Genomic DNA, 25,599 nt, shown 5'->3' on the forward strand with positions numbered 1-25,599 from the left:
TATTATAAAAGTGTATACATTTACCCTTAAAGCTATTATGTATCTTATGAAGCCTACCAGAATGAGTAACAAACAAACTTACATTCACAATTATAAAATTAGTAGGCATTAGTACTTGGTCATAATATCCACCTTGCACGTTCCCGTTGGCTGCGTCACACACGTCACTGTTCCTGTTGGTGACGTCATCGTTATTGTTCCTCCGTTTGAACCGTCTGTTGTATCCGTTGACGGCACCGTTCGCCCGCGCGCGCTCAATGGGCGTCGACGAGTCGAGCGGGATCCCTTGCGTGACGTCACCGCTCGGGGACATACACAGGCTCGCCGACGATATCGTGTGATCCTCGTCAGGTGACGAATCATCTGTACAGAATATCATCAAGTAAACAAACAATGCTATATATAGTTAGTATTAGTTAATAAACATAACTTATAAGCAGTTCCGGATTAACCCAAAAGTGTTTTTTTAAGGAGGACAAACGAGCGTACGGGTCACGTGGTGTTAAGTGATCACCGCCGCCCACATTCTCTTGCAACACCAGAGGAATCACAGGAGCGTTGCCAGCCTTCAAGGAAGGTGTACGCGATTTTTTTTTGAAAATTCAAATAAACTTAGATACTAGTTCTGGGGTCCCACGGGGCTTATGGTTTTCTTAGGGCATCAAGTAGCTTTAATCCGGCACTGCTTACAATTCATTCTAAATACATTACGACAAGGGTCACTAAGTATACGGCTAAAATGGGAACTAACGGCGACAATACAAAGAAAGTCAATGGTCCAGTCTTCCATTATTTATACGGCTAGATAGAGCCTCTTGCTGCTAGATAACCCATGAAAACAGGCCAGGTTTGTTACTCTAGTGTGCGTGACAAGTTACGTCTTACACTGGCGATTTGTATGTCACTTTGTGTTAGTGTGCGTGCTTTGCTTAAAATAGAGGTTAACAGTCGACCTCAATTTTTTTTTGGACGTTTTCACAGCAGTCACAGTCTATCTAGACGTATAAATGTTCTAAGGCTTTTCAGTGTAATATTAATTGTTGGTATTTAGATCAGGGAAGATCCGATCGACTTTTCAAGAGATACACTCACGCCGATAATAAATAGTGCAAATAGAGAGTACAAACATCCGAACAGAAAATAAACATTAAAATGTCATGAGTACTATTAAAAAATTACATAAGAAATATTGTAATTAAAGGTGTAGGCAAAGAAACAAATAAAATGTAAAAATTCAAAACAAGAAAGTAAATAATTAAATAAACCTGAAAAAGAACATAATATTAACAAACTAAATTATAACTATAAACCTGAAAAGTAAATTAAAATCAAATTATATAAAATCTTAAATTTAAAAATGGATAATTAACGTCAATGCATGCTTAAATTTTGTATAAACTTACACATGATATCCAAGCTGCTTATTATAAGATTGTATATCGGCGTCACCGAACAAAAGGTAAAAGGGTTGCCAACACTTCTATATTAATATAATATCCTACAATTTAAGGTGTCTACTATTAATTTAAAAATATAATGTAGTACTATATTTTATCAGTATACAAAGCGCATATTTTCTGTGATGAAGGAAAGATGAGCGCAATGAACCCAGTATCGGTCAGATGAAACAGTTAATGATGTTCTGTGACTTGAAATTAGATTTACGAAGGATTCCTTAAAAATAAAAACCTATTAATGCAAGCATAAAGCAGTAATAAATATTCATTAAACAATTGTATATACTATTTTTTTTTTTTTGGATACTGAAACCAAAAATACTAAATTGGCAACCCTAACAGGGAATCGGGATCGGGTATGAAAGGGCGCTTGCAAATCGAGTGGGACACAAATCAAATGGTCAGTATTGATACCGTTAAAGTTTTTATTAATCGTTTAACTATCCTCGAGCCCGAGGGTAACTTGATGCGGGGCTCACGAACAATTACATACAAATTCAAGAATAAACCAACACCCCGGCGTCGCCCGGCTTACGTCACACCGAAACGAATTCAATATACCAATTACAGTCTATCTGGATTGTACAATCCCAATCGAAAAGTCAAAATACTTAATACGCTACAATCGTTTCATATTTAATTAATTAATGTATTGCACTAGCTACGATGAAGAATGCAACTCTAGAGATCGATTATGTTGGCAATGCCTTTTAATACCGACAAAGACTTCTGGCGATTTGGGATAACATTTTGTTATGTTTTTAAAGTGATAACCCTCACATCTATGGTAAACACATAAACAAAATTTTATGAACGATGCAGGTCTCGAACCCACTACCTCTGGCGTTCCGTGCCAGTGCTCTGCCAACTGAGCTAGCCGTTCGAGTGACGTATCGTCATAAAATCTTGTATGCTTTGTTCAACTCACAGGTCGTGGCTTCATCTACAGGATCCACTTTACAGTTGAACTCCAATATTTGCATATTAGGAAATTAACTTGAGATGTCGCTCTTGTAAATCTAAACAATTTGTTATGCTTTCAAAGTGATATCCCTCACTTCTAGGATTAATACAAAGGCAAACATACCGACTTAATCGATCTAAAGAGCTGCTAATAAATAATTTCACATAAAATTTAAACACATCATAGACTGTAATGATCGTAGCTGCTAATTCTTATATTTTTCAAAATCTCTACGACCATCACGGCACTATTATAATTCAACACAATTATTTGTGCAAATAATTTAACATATTATAAATAAATAATACATAGTATAAACAATAAAATTGTAAATATTTGATGAGTATTATTCACAAAACACTTTCTAGTTACTTATGTATCTCTAGCTTCTGTTAATTATTTTTCGTTAGAATAAATTTTATTTTGTTGTAAATATTACCCATCTCATATGTCGGGTACCTAGATGGGGCGGTTTGATTATTCCAATGAGTAATATTCTTTAGTTAATAATATTAACACTATTCTCGTAACAAAACGAGAATAGCATCGAAGCGATCTTCTGTCAAAGAGATGAATTACGTATACTTGTTATACACGTATACTTGTTATACACGTATACTTGTTACACACGTATACTTGTTATACACGTATACTTGTTATACAAATTGACACTTCAGTTCAGATTGTTATGAAGTTACTTTTCGATTTAAGGAAATCGTATGTAGGTGTTCAGATCTTTAGTTAACTTGATTCTTGTAAGTTAGTTGTCACTACAGCAGTGCAAATAACAGTTGGCAACATCATCACGGTTGAGGGTGGTGCCCTATATAAGCTAGAGTGTTAAGTTCGAGTATTCATTACTTATTGTGAGTTCTACGTGGAAACTCTCAGATACAGCGATTGTAACAATTATGAGTGTTTAAATTACCAACCCCTTCTACATATATTTGAATAGTCGAGCTTACAACAAACTGCAGTAGCATGACAATTAAAAATAATAGAAGCAAATAGTTATTTAAACTAATTTATGATCAAAAATTAGTTCTAGGTTTTGTGATGGATCGATTTCACTCTTTAAATCTCTTGCATTCAAAAACACTTGTGCTGTTTTATTTGTTGGCAAAATCCACCCCATCTAGATACTCAAAACAAACAATTCTTAAGATAAATGAAACGAATAAAATTCCTAACTCTTAATATTAGACCAAAAAGATGTAATTCCACGACTTAGTACTAATCAAACTAAATTTACACCTAGAGGACGCGCATATAGACATTCACACTACAATATTACATTTGCATAATGCACACTATGCCAGCCCAAATTAAATAAATAAAAATACTATTAACAGATAATTCAGCTAATATTTAATATTTATTAAATCTGTTATTCTCCCGTGAACGCATTTGTATGATAATAATCGACATCGAGTAGCAACTGTAATTTATACACAAAAGGGGCTAACAATTCGTTTACTGTTAAATATAAAATAACGAGATATTCTTGTTCTGCTTCTTCTCTTCTAGAAGAGCGCCATTACTTTCCGAAGAATGAAAGTTACGGCCAGGCCCCAGGGGCGTGCGTTGATTTTCGAGCTAGGTAGGCACTGTGGATCTAACTAGTCATAGTTGAGCTTTGGATTAAGCAAAGATTACTTACCGTAGGTATTTAGTATCTAGCTTAAGGAAAATATTATGAGTGTTCAATAGTAGTTTGGTAATATAATAACGGAACCAAATTAAACAAAATTAACTGTAATATTACTGCTATATTTATTTTGGTTTCAACGAGGTAGGCACTGCCTAATTCCCTATATGATATGCACGCCCCTAGTTACGTCATATAATATATAAAATAATTCCGAGGGAATCAACTTTGAGAAAACAAATGACATGGCAAATATTATAATATTATAAATATTATTCACGATAGGATTCCTCAATTGATACTCGCATATTTAGAACAGAATAATTGACATCGCTTTTGGTGCAACACTTTAATAAGAGAGACAGAAGCCATCATAACATCTGGAAATACTTTACAGTTTCATACAGATTTATAAATATGTTATTCCATTTCCTGCTTTTATCGCTTCGATAACGGATCTATGGATCGATAACGTTATAATGAACTTTTATATTGGTATTTGCGGAAATTAGGAGATTAATGACACGAAATCTGGATTCTAATAGTAGTTTTTGTGACTGTACCTTAGAATAGGGATTGGTCTCCGCAGTAGGTACTTCAACTACATAATGTAAAGTATCGCGAAGCGAAAAAATAGTCTAATAAATCATTTAGTATTTATTTAGCAACATTTTTACGGATAAGAAATTTGTTTTAACAAAACAGTCAAACGGTTTTATGGTGGTCATGTGCGGTACTTGAAAGCATCATCATCGGAGGGATGATATTTGAGTATATTAATACTAATTAAATATCGAATATTGAAGGCGGCCACTCATAGTTGTGACAGTACGGCCTTACTTCTCAGTCTCCCATAGTGTCACAACTATCTGTCTCAGTCGTTATGCATTACAAAACGATTCAAAACCTCGATCTATTCTAAATAACGTAATTTAGAATAATGTCATATTATATATTAAGAGGTCTGGCATAGTGTGCGGGTTGGAAAAAAGTGTAATTTACCCAAACGCATACGTAAACATCATACACGATTCTAAAAAATCCAATATCATCATTCTTGATTATAAAGCGTTTGTTATCAGTTCCATACATTATTATAGGATAAGTGGTGGTTCTAACACAGACACACTAATATATTATAATTAATCGTTTGGTCAGAGATAATTTACTATTTTTGATATACGCTAAAAGAAAGTAATGATCCGCTCAACAGAGTTGTGCCATTGTGGTTGTGCATTTCCGGACGAGTTGTGTATCAAGATCAGAGATGGGACCCAAATCTATTGGCACTGGCCAATTTTATATCATTGCAAGTTTTAAAAGTATGCGAACTAACAAATACTTCGTCTACTAGAAATAAGAATGGTTTAAGGGGGCACCGTATTAGGCAAAATTCAAAAAGATGCATGTTGAGGTTAGAACAAATACGGTGTTATACATAATTTCAAATCTTTTGTGCCCAACAACAATCAGTGCATTCATTGTTCCCAAAAATATTTTGTAGTTCTATAGGGAAGGGGAAATAACGCGAACGCTAATCTTAAGAATCCGCTCTCAGTCTGACCGAGCCCTTTCAGCGTCCAGCGAGCTGTAGGTGACACATAAAACGCAACAGCCGGACTAAAATTTTGCAAGTATGTATTGGGTACTATTGCCGTTATAACAACAAAAAATAATCATCAACATGTCTAATTCCAAATAACCGCAATGCATATTTAAAAAAAAAATATTTTTACAAAAGTAAGTAAGTTTAAAAATGTACGACGAATCCTTCACGCGTGAGTTAAAAATGCTTTGACCGCTTGTCTATAAGAGGTACAAAAATTAATAATTATAAAGAATAAGAAAACAGAACTGTTTAAATATTATCTATGACCATACTTAACAGTAAATCTACTTGGGTATTTATGAGGGTTACGACTTACATACGACAATTCGTTTCTAATTACTCGATAATTATTATTATTATTCTAGGACCTTCCGACAGGCGAGTCATAATAGTTTTATTCTTGCATCCACTTATTGGCGGCTGGGGAAACAAAAACCTCAATTACCGCAGTATTATTCCCGCGCGTTAGAACAGCAACAGTTCTTTTTATTGGTGATTTTTAAAGTCAACTTACGTCACTATGACGTCACAAAATGGCGCCCAGATTTTTATTTGGGATAATCGCGCGGGGGTTCTAAAACAATTTTATTAAGAGGTTGAATAGTCGCTTTTATAGCTCACCCGTATAAAGCCCGTTCTATTCTATTGCATGACACCAAATCAAGCGCAAACTTATTTGTCAGAACTCACATAAATTTGTTGAATATTGTTTGTTGTGTACATACAACAGAATCGTGTAGAATATTAAATGCTAATTATAATAAATTTTAGACAGAGCTCTAATTTTTAATAATACAGGAGCAAGAAATTAACAGTCTATTTTAATTGTGTATTATTGCTTATATAATATCTATTATGTATTTTAAAATATACACAAGTAATCTCAAGCAATCATTTTTTGAGCATTTAATTTGTCAAGAATAATAAAATGTCCATACAATGATATTATATTTTGCCTATCCGATACATTAATGTATGATTGAGCATTATTTAATACCAGTATACGGATAAAATATAAATGGCCGAATCAAACATCTTTATAGAGATAAGTTATTAAATGAACAATACAGCTAAGTCAAGGGACAGTCAAAATAGTTAAACGTGACCTTTAGCCTGAACACACTGAAAACAGTTTAGTTACAAATTAAATAAATTAATTTACGTTTCTGTATTTTTCCTTCATTGTTATATTATTGTAATTGTTAATGGTAAAATAATACTACAAAAAGCATATAAATTAAAATTATTGATAATGTAAATAAGATGTCTATCGAGAATCGGTTAGACAATCTACTCAATTTCAAAAAGAAGTTATACTAAGGCTACATTTGTTTATAAATTTGAGCAGAATTTGGCACAATTTATTTGTTCATATCACAACATGATGAATATTTGCCTTGTTATTGCTTTAAATAAGAGTCATACACAGACAGTTAGTAAAAGTCTTAGATTAGGAATTGGTCTCCGCTGCGCTCCAATTAGATACCGCAGACAAAGTGCGGCGCCTAATACTAAGCCCAAGTGGGCGTGCTCGAGCCAATCACGAACAATGTGTGATGTTGACGTGCCATATGTTCTGTTTAACTTTTCTAATAATTGAAACTAAAATGCCGGGTTGCGTAGTAAAAACTTTATTAATTTCAATGTAAAATAACACGAAGCGTTTGTTAAAAAAATTTGCAAGATGCCACGCACACAAGCATCTAACAGTTGCCGTAGTAAAAAAGCTATTGTTCTCAGCTAGTGCGGTATCTAGTTGCAGCGCAACGGAGACCAATCCTTAATCTACGGTTAAAGTATTGTGCACGAAAGTAGATATACAACATAACAAAATTTCTAGGACCTATATCATCAAAGTAAATCACAGCCAAGTAAGTAGTTGTTTTAAATTAACATCGATAACAAATAAAGGCGGAATATTTTCTAAATTTGGCACACCTAAAGGCAGTGTTTAGGAAATAGGAATTTAATCTACATAAAAGTTCTATCGAACTAACAATAAATTCAACAAAATTACCGCTACTATATTAATATTAATTTTTCGAGTCGTAAGAGCTTCTCGCAATTACAACTTATATATAGTGCAATTTAATATAATCATAAAGATATTCCTATATATCGATAACAATTGTAATAGAATTCAAATAAAGTTATGCAAGGCATAAAGTTAAGGGTTTCTAATGCTAACACTGCTAATTTTCATCGTCAGAGCATAGCGGTGGTGGTAGAGATGCGATGTCAAATTTCTGATCTGCGCTATCGCTAGATGCCTGAGAATCCACGTAGTGACTAGAATAGAAGCGCTCAACATTGTTAAGGCTAAAACGTTGATCAAGATCCCTATCAAAACATTCGCGACTCCCTTCCCCAGTTTCTATAACGTCCTGATTGAATTGAGGATAACATTCTTGAGTTTGAAACATATCACTATCATCATAGCCTTCCGGATATGGACTTCCCCTATACGCCTCGTATTCACCTTTGTCTTGACACAATTCCGGGTCGGAATAAGCCATAGACTGTCCACGCTCAAGTAGATAACTGTTTGATTTAGCCATTTTCGGTGCACGTTTAATCGTGTCAATTGGATAAGCGTAATCATCTGAATCATCTATATCACTTTGTTCTTCATAATATTTTTGTCTCGACTGATGCTGGCCTGAAGTTTCACCTGACAAATGGTCGTCTGACGGCGTACGATACACGGAGGTCGATTTTATTCTTTTCAAGGATGATTGGCGGCTAGACTTATTGGAATAAGATGTTCTAGGAGGACTATTATCTGGTATAAAAGTTGGCTCTTGCGAATCGAGATATGGATGCCGCAATCTACCTAATCTGTCAAAACGTGGAAATCCCATTTCGTCTTCATCTGCAGAAGACCCGAAACCTTGGAATTGCACGGGTGCAATAGTGATCGAGAAGTTTTGTTGCTCGCATGCTTGACTTCGGTATTGTGGGTAGTCGTCTTGTTCGTCTTCAGAATAACTAACTTCTTGAGCTTCATCATTTTTGGAATCAGTTTTCGATACTTCAGACGATCCAGATTCGACTTCAGGGATATAACTATCTGAGCATTCGGAGCTTTCCATTCGACGCAATGTATCATCAACTGTCAAATAGGTATGTTTTAATTTGTCGCTACTAGAAGAGCATGGACTTTTTGTAGAATCTTCCTCTAATACGTCGTGTATTTTTTCTTGCCTTTTTCGAGCACTTGTGACCTGTTTTTTCCGTCTAAATGTTTTCATTCTCTCACGCGGATCCCTGATAACATCTAGCGAACTATCAGTGTCATTACCGCTTGGTGGACTTTTTAATGAAATATTTCTGACAAGCAAAGATTTTTTCACGGGTACTTTAAGTGGTTGTATAGGAGGCGATTCTGAGCTCAAGCTGCTAGAATAGTATGGCGAACATCTGGATAGCGGTGTTTTTCCAGATCTTTCCAAAGATTTCTTCTCTTGTAATTCACGATGAATCGTTGGTATTTCTGGAACGGCAATAACTGGTAAATCCGTGGAGCCTAAATAATGTTCATGGAAAGACCAACTTTTTGGTTTGCTGCGATATTGTTGGGAGGTTTTATACTCTTTAATTTGATTCTTTGAAAGAGTTTTATCATCATAACTTGCATGTTTAGCTAAGGGCTTATAATCGGACCGGTGACATTGACCTCCAGAATCTTCACGGATTAACTTAGAGAACTCTTGACTTTGATATCGTTTACTATGTTTTTCCTCTTGACTGTACAATTGCGATGGCATATCAATATCAATCTCAGTTTGAACATCGTCAAAATATACATTAAAACCACTATCTTCACTCTGACATCGTACGGTTGGTTTTACAAATTTATGAGGCTGTTCTTCACAGCTTAGGCTTTTCGGTGGTGCTTTTAAGTTACGATCAGTTGTCAAATCATACGATGATGGGTACCCCTTCAATCTTTGTTCAAATCTAAACACTCCATTCGTATGTTTTTGTAAGCTACTCAATGAACTTGAACTTGATTTATCAGATTTATCACTGTAACTAACAGATGAAGATTGTTCAGCTTTTGCAAAAGATGCTTTTAATTTATTACAACTAGAACTAGTTTCTAATACAACATCTTCAGTGGATGATCTCTTATCCTCAACAACCTGTGGCTCTTCGTCAATATTGGGCTCTTCGATAACAACATTCTTTGGCGACGGATTATTATCATCTAAAATTTCAGAGATAATTGGATCTTCACGAGCAGTTGCAACGAGTGTATGACTTGTACTAGCTGACCATTCTGAGATGGACTGCGCCAATGTTAAAGTACTATCGCTTTTAGTACCAGAACTACTATCCAAATATCTTTTGGATATTGTGGTTTCAGAACTACACAATTTATCATACTTTATATTATCGGAACTCTTCTCTAAACTACTGCTTTTAGAACTAACCTCAGTTTGTGAACCAATTTTTGATTGATTTTCTAGTTTTTTGCTAGCCTGTGAAGACGAAAATAACTTTGAATTGGTTGTATCAGATTTTTCACTCTTGTGAATCGAGACGGCGGAGATACTTTCAGATGCTGACAAATTAGCATACTGCCGCACTGTATTTGTACCTGTAGACCACTCAGATATACTTAAACACATCGATGTATCTTCTGAATGGGAGCTGTGAGTACATTTCTTTTGGGGCAGTCCAATTTTGACAGTTCCATCTAAATCAGTACCAAATGAGCTAGTTTCTTCTTCAGAATGACTACTGTGACTACAACGCTTGCAAGGGCCTGCACTGCCTACACTAAGTTTGCTAACTGCCCGAACTGTTTCATCCGCATTCGTCTGCGATAAAAGATCATCTATTGATGTATCAGAGTTGTTGGAGCCGCACGAAAATTTATGCTGGCCCAAACGTGAGAACCCTCGCTCAAAATCAGGGGATAAGCTTTTGCTATCACTGCCAAAAACATCGTCAGTATATGCGTGCTCATCTTCGTAGATAGGGCTATGATTAGTAGGCGATTTTTGTGGTTGATTTATGATAACTTTTTCTTCTATTATATTTTTATTGTTAAAAGACTTATGATCAGAACTTGTACAGCAAGTTCCTGAATCACTCATGAAACAAGTTGCTCTACTTAATGTCCCACTTAAACACGATTTCTCATAATTGGGCACGGTTCCTTTGTTGAGACACCTAACTTCCTGTACTTGTAAAGGCTCAACCATGTAACTGGATTCCTCATAAGGTATAATATGTGATGTGTTTTGACCTTCTTCATTTGGTTCTGGAGATTTGTCCGACTTTGATTCTTGTACATCTCTTTCCAATTCTTCGTCATTATTTAAAGTATCACTATCATCATCGGATCCTAGATGGACCTTAGAACTCTCCGATTGTATTGTTACTTTTGATGCTTGCTCAGGTTCATTGCTCATATAATAAACTTGAACGTTCTCAACAATTGGTGTTTTTAAAACCCCTTCACTGGATGGCAGAGATGGTATTTCGTCCATATCACTAGACTTTTGCCTAGTAAACTCCAAAAATTCGTGTTTTTTTGCCTCTACTTGAGTTGGTAACTCTGGTAACGGCCAATCTTCTGATTCCTGACTTTCACTTGCAGAGGATGCTTTTGACAGTGGAACAGCCAGTTTAATATCTTTCCCTGATTTGCGAGAAGTTTTGTCGTGGTCTACTTTCCTCTTTTCTTTTTTTGAGTCATACATTTCACTTATTTTTGTTTGATCAATGGGTATATCGGGCATTTCTGCTGAAGTTCTTCTGTCTGTATCAGATATGTAAGCTACATTAGCATTACTGGGAGGATCAGAGCTTAAACTAGCTTGATGATCACTAGAATTTAAGGACTCTTCATTTATGCTCTCGGACCGAGAACAAGCTTTGGTAGAATCTTCATCGCCACTCGTTTTTTCAGATGCTGTGCTTCGTTCAGATATACGGGATAACGTACGACCAAAGTTTTGACCATAAGCAATAACAACATCTGATGTTGTGGAAGACGTCGCAGGATATAGGAAATTTACCGGGAAATCATTGAGGTCGTCAGTGAAGTCAGCTTCAGTTGAGTCTTTTGAATTATTTGCAGAAAGCGGAGGGTTTTTAGAAAATGATTGAAAATCATCTATATTTCTCTGATTACTGTAATCGAACGCATCTTTGTTTATATTTAAACTTTCATAGCCTTCATGGTCTTGGGGTATCCAAGCCTCTTCAATACTCGTACTATTTTCACTGCCCGAAGCTCCGAAAAACGGGCGCCATGTTGGTTTTAATTCTTCACCCCGACGGTAGGCTTCACCTAATGAACCTGATGTTGATTCAGTTGTTTCGAATGAGCCCCTTGATTCAACACTTAGCGATCCTCTCGAATCCATACTGGATTTGGATGAACTCTTTTGCTCATCAAGTCGGCACTTACGTCGAGATGATGAATCATCAACACTTAGAGATCCCTTTGATGGAGTCGTTGTCGTAGTTGTATCTATACTTGACTTTGATGAACTTTTTTGATCAGTATCCTTGAGTGCTCTTTTTTTCATGACTTCGCGTTCAAACGAAGATGTAATTACATTACCATCATCATCAAAGTCAATTGTGGTATTTTGGTCTTCCTGTGAAATAGTTATAGCAATTTTTGTTTTTTTAACAGTACCTTCAAGCTTTTTCTTAATCTCGCAATCTTTAGAAGCAGCTGATTGACTGGACTCCGACTCTTCAACAACATATTTGCCTATTTTATCTAATGCACTCTTTTTAATATTCGGTTTTGAATTTTGTTCAACAGTTTTATCAATACTTTCCGAACTGGATTCTGAATCCGATGGGATTTTTAAAGAGTCAACGGGGCCTTGCTTTTCAAGTGTAGGTGTGGGTGACTTTCTAGCACCAAACTTGGAAGGGCTGCGTGGACTTTCAATGCGTCCCAGTTCCGGGACTGGTGATGGTGATTTAGAATGTTCACTGGACAGAGTATGTTGAGATAACAAATGTTCTTCACCATATTCCATTGCTTGCTTTAATTCCTCTAAGCACTCACGATCTTTTTTATTTAGCTTTTCAATATCCTGCGATATGCCAAGTGGTCTAGCAATTGAACAACTGACACTTGATTCATCATCGATTGAACTGCCCTTAATATTAGCGCTAGATGGGCTAATATCCTTCTCTATGCTAGTCCAGGATGTCGATTCTGAACTTCTGGAGCGTTCTGCACTTAATTTGAGTAATTCACTTCGTTTCGATTTAGCTGTTAATAAGCTTCTATGGTCAGTTCTTTGTTCAGTGGGTGATATATCACTTGTACTACCAGAGCTACCGGTTTGCTCACCAGATTCTGATTTTTGTGTTGATTTTAAAGTACTTGAATCAATAAACTGAATATTTTCAACCGTTGGACTGTCTTCTTGGGGCGGAGTAACTATAATTTTATTCTTACTTTTTAATTTAAGAGACAGATCTTTAGATATAGTACGATCTTTGTCTGTAAATTCAGACATTGTTTCATGCTTTAAGAACTCGATTAAACTAGCTGACGATTCTTCAAAGGTACTTTGAGGTTCTAGACCTCCTCTTGTCTTGCTATTATGTGATAAAAGTATTTCGGTTTCTGTATTATACCCTTCAGTGTCAACTGTATCGTCACTTTTTTCACTATTCAATTTCGGTTTCATTTCCTTTTTCGAAGTTAGATCCTGATCCGACGAACTATCGGCATCTATGTAAGGCAGCGATAAGCCTAACATAGAACTCTCATCAGACATTTTCAGTTCGCTTACTTCCGTTAAAGATTCCTCTTCACTAGTTAAACGGGTGACCACTGGTTTATGCTCTTGAAGTTCATTTTGCCTCTGCTTATTATAAATTTCTATTTTTCTGCGCTCCATGATGACTGTCTGTGTATCATTTTCAATAACAGTATTTTGCGAATTAGTTAACCATTCTATTGATGAATCGTCCTCTGTTTTTTCCCTATAGCTGTTTAATGGTGAGTTATCTTTTGTTTCAATTTCTTTTTCAGCATCATCTTTAGCAACCGGATGAACATCGACCGTAACCACCTCCTGTTTAAAGTGTTTATTTGGGTTTACTTCTTTCTCTGTATCGGTTGTTGCGGGTGTTATGTAATTTCTATCCAAACTTTTAGATTTCAATTTGGCTTCAAGATGTGGATCTGCCTTTCGATCAAGACTTTTTGACTTAATTGTTGTATTAGCTTTTTGATAAACTACCTTACCTTCGATTTGTTGTTTGATTTCTTGTTTTTTAGATAAGGTTTTTGGAGATTTAGTCAGAGCCGCAATTTCGTCAAATTTATCCTCTAGAGATTGACTTGATTTGTCATCCATACTTTTATTTATTTTACCATTAGATTTAGATGTTTTCTGATCCTCAAAACTTCTACTAACCATACCACCAATTTTATTGTCTAACTTTTTTGGTGATTTTGCTATAAAGACATGATCCTCTGCTTTGCTATTAATCTTAGTTTCTATAATAATCTTATCGCCCTCCGTTTTTACCAATATTTTATCTTCAGGTGGTGGGAATGGCGGAATTACATCTTTTACTGGGCTAATGAGCGTTTTTGTTTGCTTCAGAGCCGCTTCAAACAACATTTGTTGTTTCTCTTTTCGTTTAGCAATTTCTGTATCACTGTCTTCTTGTGATTTTGTTCGCTCTTTACTGCTACCTCTTTTAGTATCCATTCTTTCTAAAGATTTCGACTTTTCTTTAGATGATTTTTTTAATGTTTGTTCTAACTCCTGACTCTTTGCACGAACTACCTCTAAGGGTGGAACTGTTAAAAAGTCGGGACGTTCTTTTAAAGACGACGGCAATGATTTTTGAGTCTGCAATGCTTTCACTTTAGTCGCATTCGTATCCAGAGATCCACCTTTATTAAGTTTGTTACTGATCTTTTGTTTGTCTTCAGGTTTAGGTTTAAGGGTTAGCTTCTTTTTATCTTTTCGCTTTATTCTTTCAATATCTGGCACAATTTGATCCTCACTAAGGTCTGATAGTTTACGGATGCTTCCTCTAGGTGAGTTTAATGATGACGTTGGCGATCTAGATGGAGATTTCGATAAAGGAGAACGAGATATTGGTGATGGATTAATTGGAGAACGGGAAGGTGACTTTGACAGTGATTTTATTTTATTTAGATCGTTTTGTCGCTTAAATGATCTAGGCCGCCTTTGTTCTACTAAGCCTTCTAACAGTTTCTTTTCTTCATTATCAATTATTATGGTTTTAAACTGACTTGCGGGTTCTTCACAATGATCGTCCTCCTCTTCTTCTTCAATTTTGTCAATAACTTCCTCCTTAACAGGAAATATTTTGGACTTTTCCTCAATCAATGGTTTTTCTTCTAATATATCGCCTTCTTCGTTAACATCACCCACAGTATCATCCTTTGATGAAAATGCATTCATCGGTGGTAATCGATGAAGCTGAATAACTGGTGTATCAAGACTTTTAGCCCTTCGGCCTGCCGTTGGAGAATCTTGGGTGGCCTTTTGTCTTTGTAAAGAAAAAACTGATCCTTCTGAAAGATTTAACCTTGCATGAGCGAAGAGGATAGGGGTACCACCGCTTTTTCTAAGCATAGGCGAAATTAATTCATCGCGTAAGCTTTTCTTGATATCAAGGCTATTTATATTCTTTTTGGAAAGGGACATTTCATTTCGCTCCTCACACAGCATGCCTGTGACTTTTTGAATTTCAAGGTCTGCTAAATGTTCAGTATCAGATTTAAGGAACTCTGTACTTTCTAAAATAGGGGATGGAATATTTTCATTATATTCCCAAGTTGAACTCTCTTTACTTATTTGTTTTATTTCAGATGCCTTTATAGCAACATCATCTTCAGAGCTTGGAATCGATATAGAACGCTCTGAAATACGTCGCAATTCAGTTGCATTGCCAGCATTACTCTCTAAAGCCTGTGGATGATATTTAGCTTCTAGTTCAGCTAATTTTCTACACTGAGGAGGTGATCCTTCAATTTCCGTCGAGCTCATCGTTTGACCTCTGTGCCAAGCTCCTGATGTAATTTTATCATATTCTAACTGAAGAATAGGCTCTAAGTCCTTTCGCGACTGAGGTGGTGAAAATTCTAACTTAGGAGCTGCTTCAGTTGTTCCAAACACATCGTCTGAATCTACACTTTCATCGTCTGAAGAGAAAGAAGTTATTCTTATTTTGCTATTACTTTTGCCTTTTATTTTCCCACCTACGCTTTTTTTGCCAGCTACTCTCTGTTTAATAATTCTTTTCGCTGGTGGTTTTTCAGATTTAGATTTAATGTCAGCTCGGAGTTTTTCGGAAGCAGTTAGCTGTTTTGGTTCTTTACAAATAGGTGGTTGTGTCAGATTACGGCCATTAATAGCAAATTTTATATCATGAGAGTATATCATTTCTTGTGCCATACTATCTGTTTTGGAGCTCGTAGCAGAATCGCTTTCAATTTGACTTAATTTGGAATTTAGCGTTTCTAACAATGCAGAGTCCAAACATTTTGAAATGTCTCTTTTTGGACTTGGTAGGTGTTGCATTTGTCCACTTTTATCAACCTCAAGTGTAATGGGGTCAACTTTTGACAAATCAATATTCTGCGTAAATAAAAAGTCTTTATTTTCAACATCCAAGAATTTCATCACGTGATCTGTCTGAATGCTGTTTCTTGGAGATTTTGGAGATTTGGGTGATTTAGGGGACTTGGGCGATTTAGGTGATTTCGGGGATTTAGGCGATTTTGGTGACTTGGGTGACCGAGGCGACTTTGGATGATCATGATATCGACACCTAGGATGTGCGTTAACAACGTGACGACCATTTTGTGGTGGCAATGTTATAATATCCGGGGGTTGCATTTTTGTCTGTGATGGAGATGGTGCCGTTCCGTTCATGATATGTCTTTTATGCAATACATAGGGGATATCATAACTATCATCACTACTCTTTTTACTGTCACTAAATACAGCTTGAAATGCATCAAACTCTTTAAAATAGTTCTTTGGTAAATCAAAATGTGGTCGTTGATCGGGATAACGAGATGGTAGTTCAAAATGTGAACGTTTTGATGCGATTGGGGGTGCACTTGGAATTTGGCGAAAAATATAATCTTCATCACTTGATTCCGCCGGAGTCAAGTCAATAGATTTCTGGTGCATTAAAACATGTCTTCTAGAATTAACACTACTAAAGCGTGGCCTATTCGCTAAGCTGTTGGGGTCACTTTTAGTTCTTTCAACCGTTGGATGTGTATATGGAGCAGCATTATCTGTAAGTCGACTACTAGAACTTGTATCTAGTATAAGTTTTGGGTTATATTCATCGAAGTGAGTCTTGGCCATGAGTTCCTCTTTAAGATTTTCCTTTCTCACAATATGAGTATGGACTTTACCCCTCATAGATTTATCAAACTCTGATTGAAGTATTGGTGCCGTATTTGATTGCACAGCCGCTTTTGCCCTGGTTTTTGCATATTCAATACTATCCATTGCTGGCAGGATTCTTACATTTACGTCGGATTCATTCGAAGACTCTTTGACCAATTGCGATGGAGGATTTTCCTTACTGGTGGAACGTGTTAAGGACTCAATTTTTTCTTTATCAAAACTGAAAATTGTTTCCGATGACCGACGACGTTGATAGTTTTGTATTTTTACAGCTCTCTTATTGTTTATTTCGGTTTCCAATCCTGCAATTTTTTCGGGCCAAATATGAGTCGTGTGCCTGTGGATATCTTCTTCTTCGGTGGAAAATTCATCGGATTTCTTTGGCGCGCTCGAATCAGAATAGTTGTCATATTGTTCCAGTTCTACGTGTTGTAAGCTAGCAGAATGCAATGGCGACGGTTCCTTGTGCTTAATATTACTAGGAAAAGTCGAATATGGTGTAGGAATATGATAGTAACTAGGGGATGTTGCTAAGTTAGCTATAAGATCCTCGTGCGATTTATCGAAAAGAATACTATCCCTATACTCTGGTGGTTCCATGGTTATAAAAGCTGACCGAGCATCATAAAATTCTTTACCTGAATCGGGACTAGATGTTGGAGAAAGCGGTTCGAAAGGATCTACATAGGCGCTTGGAACACTTCGTCGTCTGACGCTCAAATCGTCGGTTTCATACAAATTTCTTTTACAATCATAATAATCAGACTTAGAATCTTGACTTGAAGTACGAGAACCTGACCGATCCGAACTTTTACTCTTGAGCGTTTCACGAGATTTCTTACTGTCCGTGTGATAAACGCTATCCCGTGACTTTTTACTCGATTCTGCACTGCTTTTAGATAATTTTGAATCATAAAAATCGCTTTTTGACTCCTGGCTGGACGTCCGCGAGCCAAGAACGCGTTTAATCTCTTTATAAAAGTTACCATCCGATCGAACCGACAGCTTTTCGCGTGGGAGAACTCGAGGGTCGTCTACAAGGAAAGGATCGACGGGCAAATCGTTGTCACTTTTGTACTTAAGAACGGAGGCCATTATTTCGGGATCTTGATCTTCAGCTAGCGAAAGAGATCGATCGTCGTCGGAAGGCAACTCGTTCCCGGAATCGAGAGAGCAGGATCTCGTTCGCGCACCGACCGAGCGCAAACCGACCCGCGCGTATCGTCCGGAACACTCGTCGTCCGAGCGCTCGATGACTTCATAGCTGTCGTGCGAAATGTCGTCCTGAGAGCCCGCACGGAAAGTCGGCGCGTCGAGTCGGGGGTCGCTTATTGCACCGGGGAAGCTCGAAGAATATGCGCGGCACAACGCTCCAGGGGAGTCAGGCGGGTTGAAGGCGAGCGCGAATGCGCGCGCGTCATATCGCGTTACAGGCGAATCCACACAACGCGAGTACGCGTCTAGATCTGCGAGGAGACTGTGCGCGTCGCGACGAGCGCGCGAATCTTCAAAGCTGAAGTCGCGCAAGTCACGGCAACTGGCACTGCGGCGCCACACCACGCGCGGCACGTCCGGCGAGTCGGGCGCCGCGGCCAGCGAGCCGCCGGAGCGGGACGAGCGCACAGACGGACACGCGGAGTACATGTTGGTGTGCGACAGCTCGAGCTCCAGGCGCTCACAAGACTCGCTAAAGCTGGAGCGATGCTTGGCGCGCACGAAGTCTGGGTACAGGCTAGAGGGCGGGGAGTGTGTCTGACCTGTGGCGCGAGGCGGCGGAGTGGGAGCGCCCGCACGACGCTCCGAGCTCGTAACCCACGTACTCTCCGCCACACTCTGGAATTAATGAAAGACACGTTCAACGGCTCGCGTGGCTGGTGGGTGTTTATTTTACTGACACATAATATGTTATACGTTATACGTAAATAATATAATATGTATTATATTGGAATTAAAAGATTTACATATATTGAAAATTAGTTTCAATCGACCCCTCGCCTATTTTCAATAAAGTTATATCTATTTTCTAGCCCCCTGTTTCAGCCGACATAATTAACGTGTGCAAATATCTAGATGTAAACTTACCGACGGTGTCGTCATCCGAAGAGGCAGAGGTGAATCCTCCATAGGATGATGATTGACCTCGGCATGGGTCACTACTTCGGGACCCTCCTACAAAGACATAAATATTGTTAAACACAAAAAAAAGTTTTCGTTGACTATATATAACATGATAGATATAATCTTAGATCATTTATGCGTCTAAAAATATAGAGTTTACATCTAACCTCTATTTTGAGCAATTCGCGCATACTTACACAATGTTTTATACAAATCGCGAGTGTAAGACTTAGCTTGTCACGCACACTTAAGTATTAAACCTGGCCTGTTTTTATCGGTTATCTAACAGCAAGGGATTCTATCTAGACGTATAAAGTATCTAAGGTTTTAGTAACAAAAGTTGGCAGAGTTAATATACACAATGAAAAACGGATAACTTCTATATGTATCGGATAGTTCTATTCATCATTTTGAATTTTAAATCACAATGAGTTTTATTAGGCAACAACACTTTTGACTCTTAACAAAGGGGATAATTTAACATTTCTTATGTATACCAATAAACAATTCCCATTTGTTGTTCCAATTATATATGTATACAGATAGAAGTCTTTGATCAAACACTGAGATTTTGAATGGAAAATAACAATGTTAAGCTTGGTTAGGTTAATATCATCCTCAAAAAATTTTATGAAGAAAAGACAGGTTTTTAAAACGAGGAAACACTTGGACTAATATCTATAAGGTGTACTTAGACTTTGCTCAGATTTACTTACGCACAACTAAGGTGAGTGTAACCTTCACTGACCTCAACTATATACCACTGGACTAGCGGCTGTCAAAGTGCTTTTGTGACTGTTTGATATTCGCCATTTTGGCGCTATTGGCCATGTAGCGAGAGTCTGCGATACTAAAACTAGTGATGACAACCACAGCAAACATCGATAGATGGTGGGAAGTATTTACACAAAAAAGTGTACTTTATTTCGTTGATTCTTGAAGTATAAATAACACGGAAAACGAACGAAATTGAAATAATGCCAAAAATTCTTCCAGAGTATTGTACGTTCCTCCGCAGCCATTTGTATTATACGTCAAAATTAGTTCTTTGGACGCTCGCTAGTGGCGCTTCAAATAGGCACAAAAAATTTGCTTTCAAACATATGGGACAGCCTGTCCAGTGGTATTTATACAGATCAGTGGTAAGCTTAGCATCATCTCTGTCATTTGACAGCTGAATTTATGTAGAGCGAAGGCTAACGGCCGTTTTCAATAACTTATCTATCCTCAGTTTAAGTTACTAGAGGTAGACAAATCTATCCTTTTACGCTTACTTACATTTCAATAACCTATTGACAGATAGTATTGGACTATAACTATAAATATATGGATAGACAAGATCTTGTCATTAAACTGTGACAGCAATGTATCCGTAAGTTAAACTAAGGATACATAGGTTATTGAAAACGGCCGTAAGACAGCCCAATACAAAATTCACGTGCGCATTTTATCAAAATCAGCTCAATTTTACGTAAGTAAAGAAACTTCAATAGTTATGGATGATTGTTTATGATGAAGGCGAAGGAAGACAGTGTTAGTCACTTAGACTTACAATACACTAGTGTATAGACAAACAGAGCACGCGAGAGAGAAAAGCATTTGTTACGGAGATACAGCAAGATAGAAAAGGATAGCGATCTATTTTTACTGCAACCAATTTTGATTAAAAAGCCGTAAGCAGCCGGTGTGTGTGTGGTAAGTCATATTGATGAAACATGAATTTCTTCATACAGAAGATGACAGCATCTATTATTTTTATGTTTCTACAATATTTTCAATTAGCAGCAAAACTGTTCAAAGCTTCAAATATTATCAAGTTAAATACTAAATTAACCAGGTTTTAACGTGTCCATTTCAAATAAATTATCTATCTGAACATTATTTTAACAATTTATCGCTACAAGTGTAAAATGTTGCGATTTTGATAAGAGATATTTGTGGATAAGACCAATGTGTATTGTACATTTCTGGATCTGAATAATGTTTCAGCAAATGTCACTTACATTAGACATTATGTAGACTTATGTAACTACCATCTGACTAACTTAAGTTTTCACTCTGTAAGTTAAAACTTACTTGGTACCTTCATAAAAGCAGAATATAAGCGGCTTTATACAATGTCCTGTTAGTAATAAAATGAAAGTGAATACAGTACATTAGCAATGTATCAAAGGGTGAAGGTTACGCAGGAAGCAATATTTAAGTTTCCCTTACGATTTGTTTGCAGTACAGTTTCGTCAGCTGAAATAGAAACAAGCAAAATTTTCTATATGCTCTAAATAATATCTATTCTATATTCTAAAGCAATACCATATAACATAATATCTATATTTATACAGATTATCTATAATAACTGTTAGTCTAAATTATTACAAGTATTATATAAATGTTAACAGATCTACGAAATCAGCGTGAAGGATTTCCTGCTATTTTATTATGCTTCTACACAGTTTTTTATTTATATGAGAGGGGGCAAACGGGCAAGAGGCTCACGGGATGAGGAGAGGTGAGGCAACCGCCCATGGACATCCGCAACAATAGGTGTGTCAAGAAATGCGTTGCCGGCCTTTAAGGTGGGAGTATGCTTTTTTCTTGAAGGTCCCTAAGTCGTATCTGTGCGGGAAGACCGCTGCCGGTAGTTGATTCTACAAAGCGGCTGTGCGAGGCAAGAAATTTCGAACAAAACGCGCGGTTGTGGAATGCCAGATGTCTAGGTGATGCGGATGGTACTTTGCACGTAATGTCCGGTGGTGGAATTTGGCCGCTGGAATCAACCCGAACAGCTCCTCTGAGCACTCCCCTTGATAAATGCGGTAGAAGATGCAGAGAGAACCCACATCTCTACGCAATGCTAGAGAATCAAGCCGATCGGAGATGACTTGATCGTCGATGATTCGAGCCGCTCTTCGTTGTATGCGGTCAAATGGAAGAAGCTGGTACTGGGGAGCACCCGCCCAGAGGTGAGAACAGTACTCCATGTGAGGCCGAATTTGCGGCCTTATAAAGTTGCAGGCGGTGGCTTTTAGTGAAGTACTGTCTCGCCTTACTGAGTACACCAAGCTTTTTAGGGGCCAGTTTGGCCTTCTCTTCCAAGTGACCACGGAACTGAACGTCGCTCGATATATCGACGCCAAGTATGCCAATACAGGCTGTGGCAGTTAGAGGAGTGATCTCGAATCGAGTGGATACGACAAGGGGATACTTTTTAGTGGTAAACGCACAAACTTGTGTCTTCTTGGGGTTGAATTGGACTAAATTTTGTCGGCCCCATTCCGAGACTTTCCAAAGCATAGTCTAATGTAATTAAAATGTATACATGTGGATACTACGACTACACAAATATACAGGGTTTAATCGTTAAGTGTTACCAGGCGAAAATTCCGTAACTATTACTGATATCAAAAACTTGTGGTTTAAGATATTTATTATTCCATAAAGGATTTCCACTTAAATGGAACTTACAGACTGTGTTATAAAAAGTGGGTTACAAAATTGCATCTTAAAGCGTACAGTAAATACTTAGTAAAGTACAGCTTACATAAATTTCTTCTACATCAATATGTAGTTAATAGTTCAATAACTATATATATATAAAAATGAATTGCTGTTCGTAAGTCTCGCTAAAACTCGAGAACGGCTGGACCGATTTGGCTAATTTTGGTCTTGAATTATTTGTGGAAGTCCAGAGAAGGTTTAAAAGGTAAATAAATAGGAAAATGCTGCTAGATTAAATAAAAACAACAAATTTGTTTTTCCTTTGATGTGTCCATACATAATTTCTATGAGAGAATTTATTGACGGTTTGACAGTTCTGCTGCGAAACAATTTCATTACGACAGCAGGGTGCAAATTTTACGAAGTAATTTTTGATGTTATGATATTTATTTATTTATTGGAAAACAAACAGCTTAAGTTATATACACATTGTAACACATAATTTATATTACACAAGCCAATAAAGTTTCCACTTAAATATAAACAAAGTAGGAGTGAATATAATACAAAATATAACGATTTTATATACAATTAAACATAAGGCGAAAAAAGTACACAAAAATACAAATGAAAAAAAATTTATCAAATTTATCGGTTGGACATATTTTAAGAATGTTTAAGATATTCTTTAATTTTTTTAGTAAAAGTTGGATAGCTGCTATGAAAAATGTCTAAGTGACTATAATTATTATTATAAGTGTTGCATGCTCTTATAATAAAACAATTGCTAGTATAATTAGTTCTACGAACAGGGATAAAGAATGTGTCTATAGAACGTGTATAATGTTTTGGACAGTTAAGTTTAATGTTACTTAAAATACGATTGGAATCAATTAAGTCATGTAATATTTTGAAAAGGAAAACTTGATCTCTGTATTCTCTACGCTGTTGTAAAGATAGGTAATTAAATTTAGGAGTATTACAATTTTGAAACTTATAATTTAATCTTTTAATAAATTTATTTTGTACACTTTCTATAGCATCTATATATTTTGTATAACGTGGGTTCCAAGCAGTCGAGGCATATTCTAAATATGGTCTGACATAAGCATTATATAAAAGATTAAAAGTATGAATATTTTTGAAGTCATTTCCCTGTCTGGATATAAAACCAAGCATTTTATAAGCTTTTGCTGTCATATTGTCTATATGATTTTCAAATAAGAGAGCCGAATCTAGCGTTACCCCAAGGTCTTTTATTTCTGACACCCTTTTAAGGGGTTTATTGTTTATTTTATATTTGAAGAAAATTTGCATTTTTTTCCTCGAAAATGTTATCATACAGCATTTGTCAACATTGAGGTATAAGTCATTAGCGGAACAATAGTTTCCTAACTCAATTAAATCGCTTTGTAGGTCAACACAGTCCTGTTTTTCTTTTATTATTTTAAATATTTTGGTGTCATCCGCATAAAGTAAAATATTAGAATTTTGAAAAGATTGCAAAACATCATTAATAAATATGTTAAATAACAATGGGCCAAGGTGAGAGCCCTGAGGAACACCCGATGTAACAGGGACAAAACTAGAAATAAATCCTTTAACAGCTACCGCTTGAGTTCTGTTACGGAGATACGACTCCAGCCATCTTAGAAGATCTCCTTGAATACCGATACGCTCAAGTTTAAATAATAGTCGAGCATGCGAAATTTTATCGAACGCCTTTGAATAGTCGGTATAAATTGTGTCTACCTGGAATCCATTGTTTAAGGCATCCATTACTTCATCTAGAAATTCGCAAAGGTTAGTTTCCGTCGAGCGTTTATTTACAAATCCATGTTGCTGTGGAATAATTAGTGGTCGTAATAAAGGAAATAAAGTGTCATAGATAATTTTTTCAAATAATTTTGGGATGACCGATATCTTTGAAATCCCACGATAGTTTTTAATATTATGTCTGTCACCACTTTTAAAAATGGGAACAATTAAAGACATTTTCCATATTGATGGTAAACTACCTGAATGTAATGATTTCCTAAAGAGTCTATCTATAATCAATCTTCAATATCTAAAGGTATTGAAATTTGTCTACTACATGCCTTCAGTAAAATTGGGTGTAAATGATCGGGACCACTTCCTTTGGTTGGGTCAAGTTTTAACAAGTACTTTTCTACCTTTTCACGTGTAATGTCTATTGCTCTCGCAAAAGTTTGAGTATAGCTTAATGGTAAGTTATCATGGCTAAATCTAGTATTAGAATCGGCTGTAAAAACGGAGCTAAAGAATGTGTTAAACATATTAGCTATCATTTGACCGTCTGATTCAGTATCATCATCATAGTAAATACAGTCTGGAATGCAATTACTACTTCGCTTAGATTTTACAAATGCCCAGATTTTTTTAGAATTGTTATAAATATTATTTTCGGCCTTATTAATAAATAAATCATAGCATTCTGCTTCTAAACGTTTTGTTTCACGGCGTAATTCCGAGAACCTATCATAATCACTAGATCTTCCGTATATTTTCCATTTTTTATGAGCTTTCAGTTTTTTCTTAATTAACTTTATTAAAGATCTAGAGTACCACGACGGAAACTTATCATTTTCATGCACTAGTGTTGTAGGGACAATTCGATCTATAATATGGTTAAGTATAAAATAAAATTTTCCTACGGCACATGTTATATCTTCTGATGAGAGCTCTTCAACCCAGTCAATTTTTGATAATTCATCATTAACTGCATTGTAGTCGGCGTTGTGATAACAACGAACAACACGAGTCGGTGCTCGTAAGTACATGTTATTTTTTTCACTCTCAACCTTCACCACTAAGGATGGATGATGACCGTCTTCTGGCAATGCTAATGGTTTTGTTCTATTGACCACACAAACAGTATTAGATAAAACAAGATCTAATAGTCTATTATTATTGTTGTAAATATTATTATACTGCTTAAA

The 25,599-nt window shown here is 36.5% G+C and overlaps 1 protein-coding gene across 2 annotated transcripts in view; it reads right to left on the minus strand.

Moving 5' to 3' along the window:
- Window positions 1–25,599, minus strand: part of LOC126979378 (FERM, ARHGEF and pleckstrin domain-containing protein 1) — a 120,649-nt gene that overhangs the window by 46,322 nt on the left and 48,728 nt on the right. Inside the window, exons 13-16 of one of the 2 annotated variants that reach the window (XM_050828632.1) lie at window positions 21,419–21,445; window positions 19,169–19,255; window positions 18,844–18,919; window positions 133–363 (exon numbers count right to left, since the gene is read on the minus strand). In XM_050828632.1, coding sequence (XP_050684589.1) covers window positions 133–363; window positions 18,844–18,919; window positions 19,169–19,255; window positions 21,419–21,445 — 421 coding nt within the window. The remainder of the gene's footprint in view (window positions 1–132; window positions 364–18,843; window positions 18,920–19,168; window positions 19,256–21,418; window positions 21,446–25,599) is intronic. The other variant, XM_050828633.1, reaches the window with a different exon arrangement.

This window comes from Leptidea sinapis, chromosome 3, assembly GCF_905404315.1.
Source record: "Leptidea sinapis chromosome 3, ilLepSina1.1, whole genome shotgun sequence".
Taxonomy (NCBI): Eukaryota; Metazoa; Arthropoda; class Insecta; order Lepidoptera; family Pieridae; genus Leptidea; species Leptidea sinapis.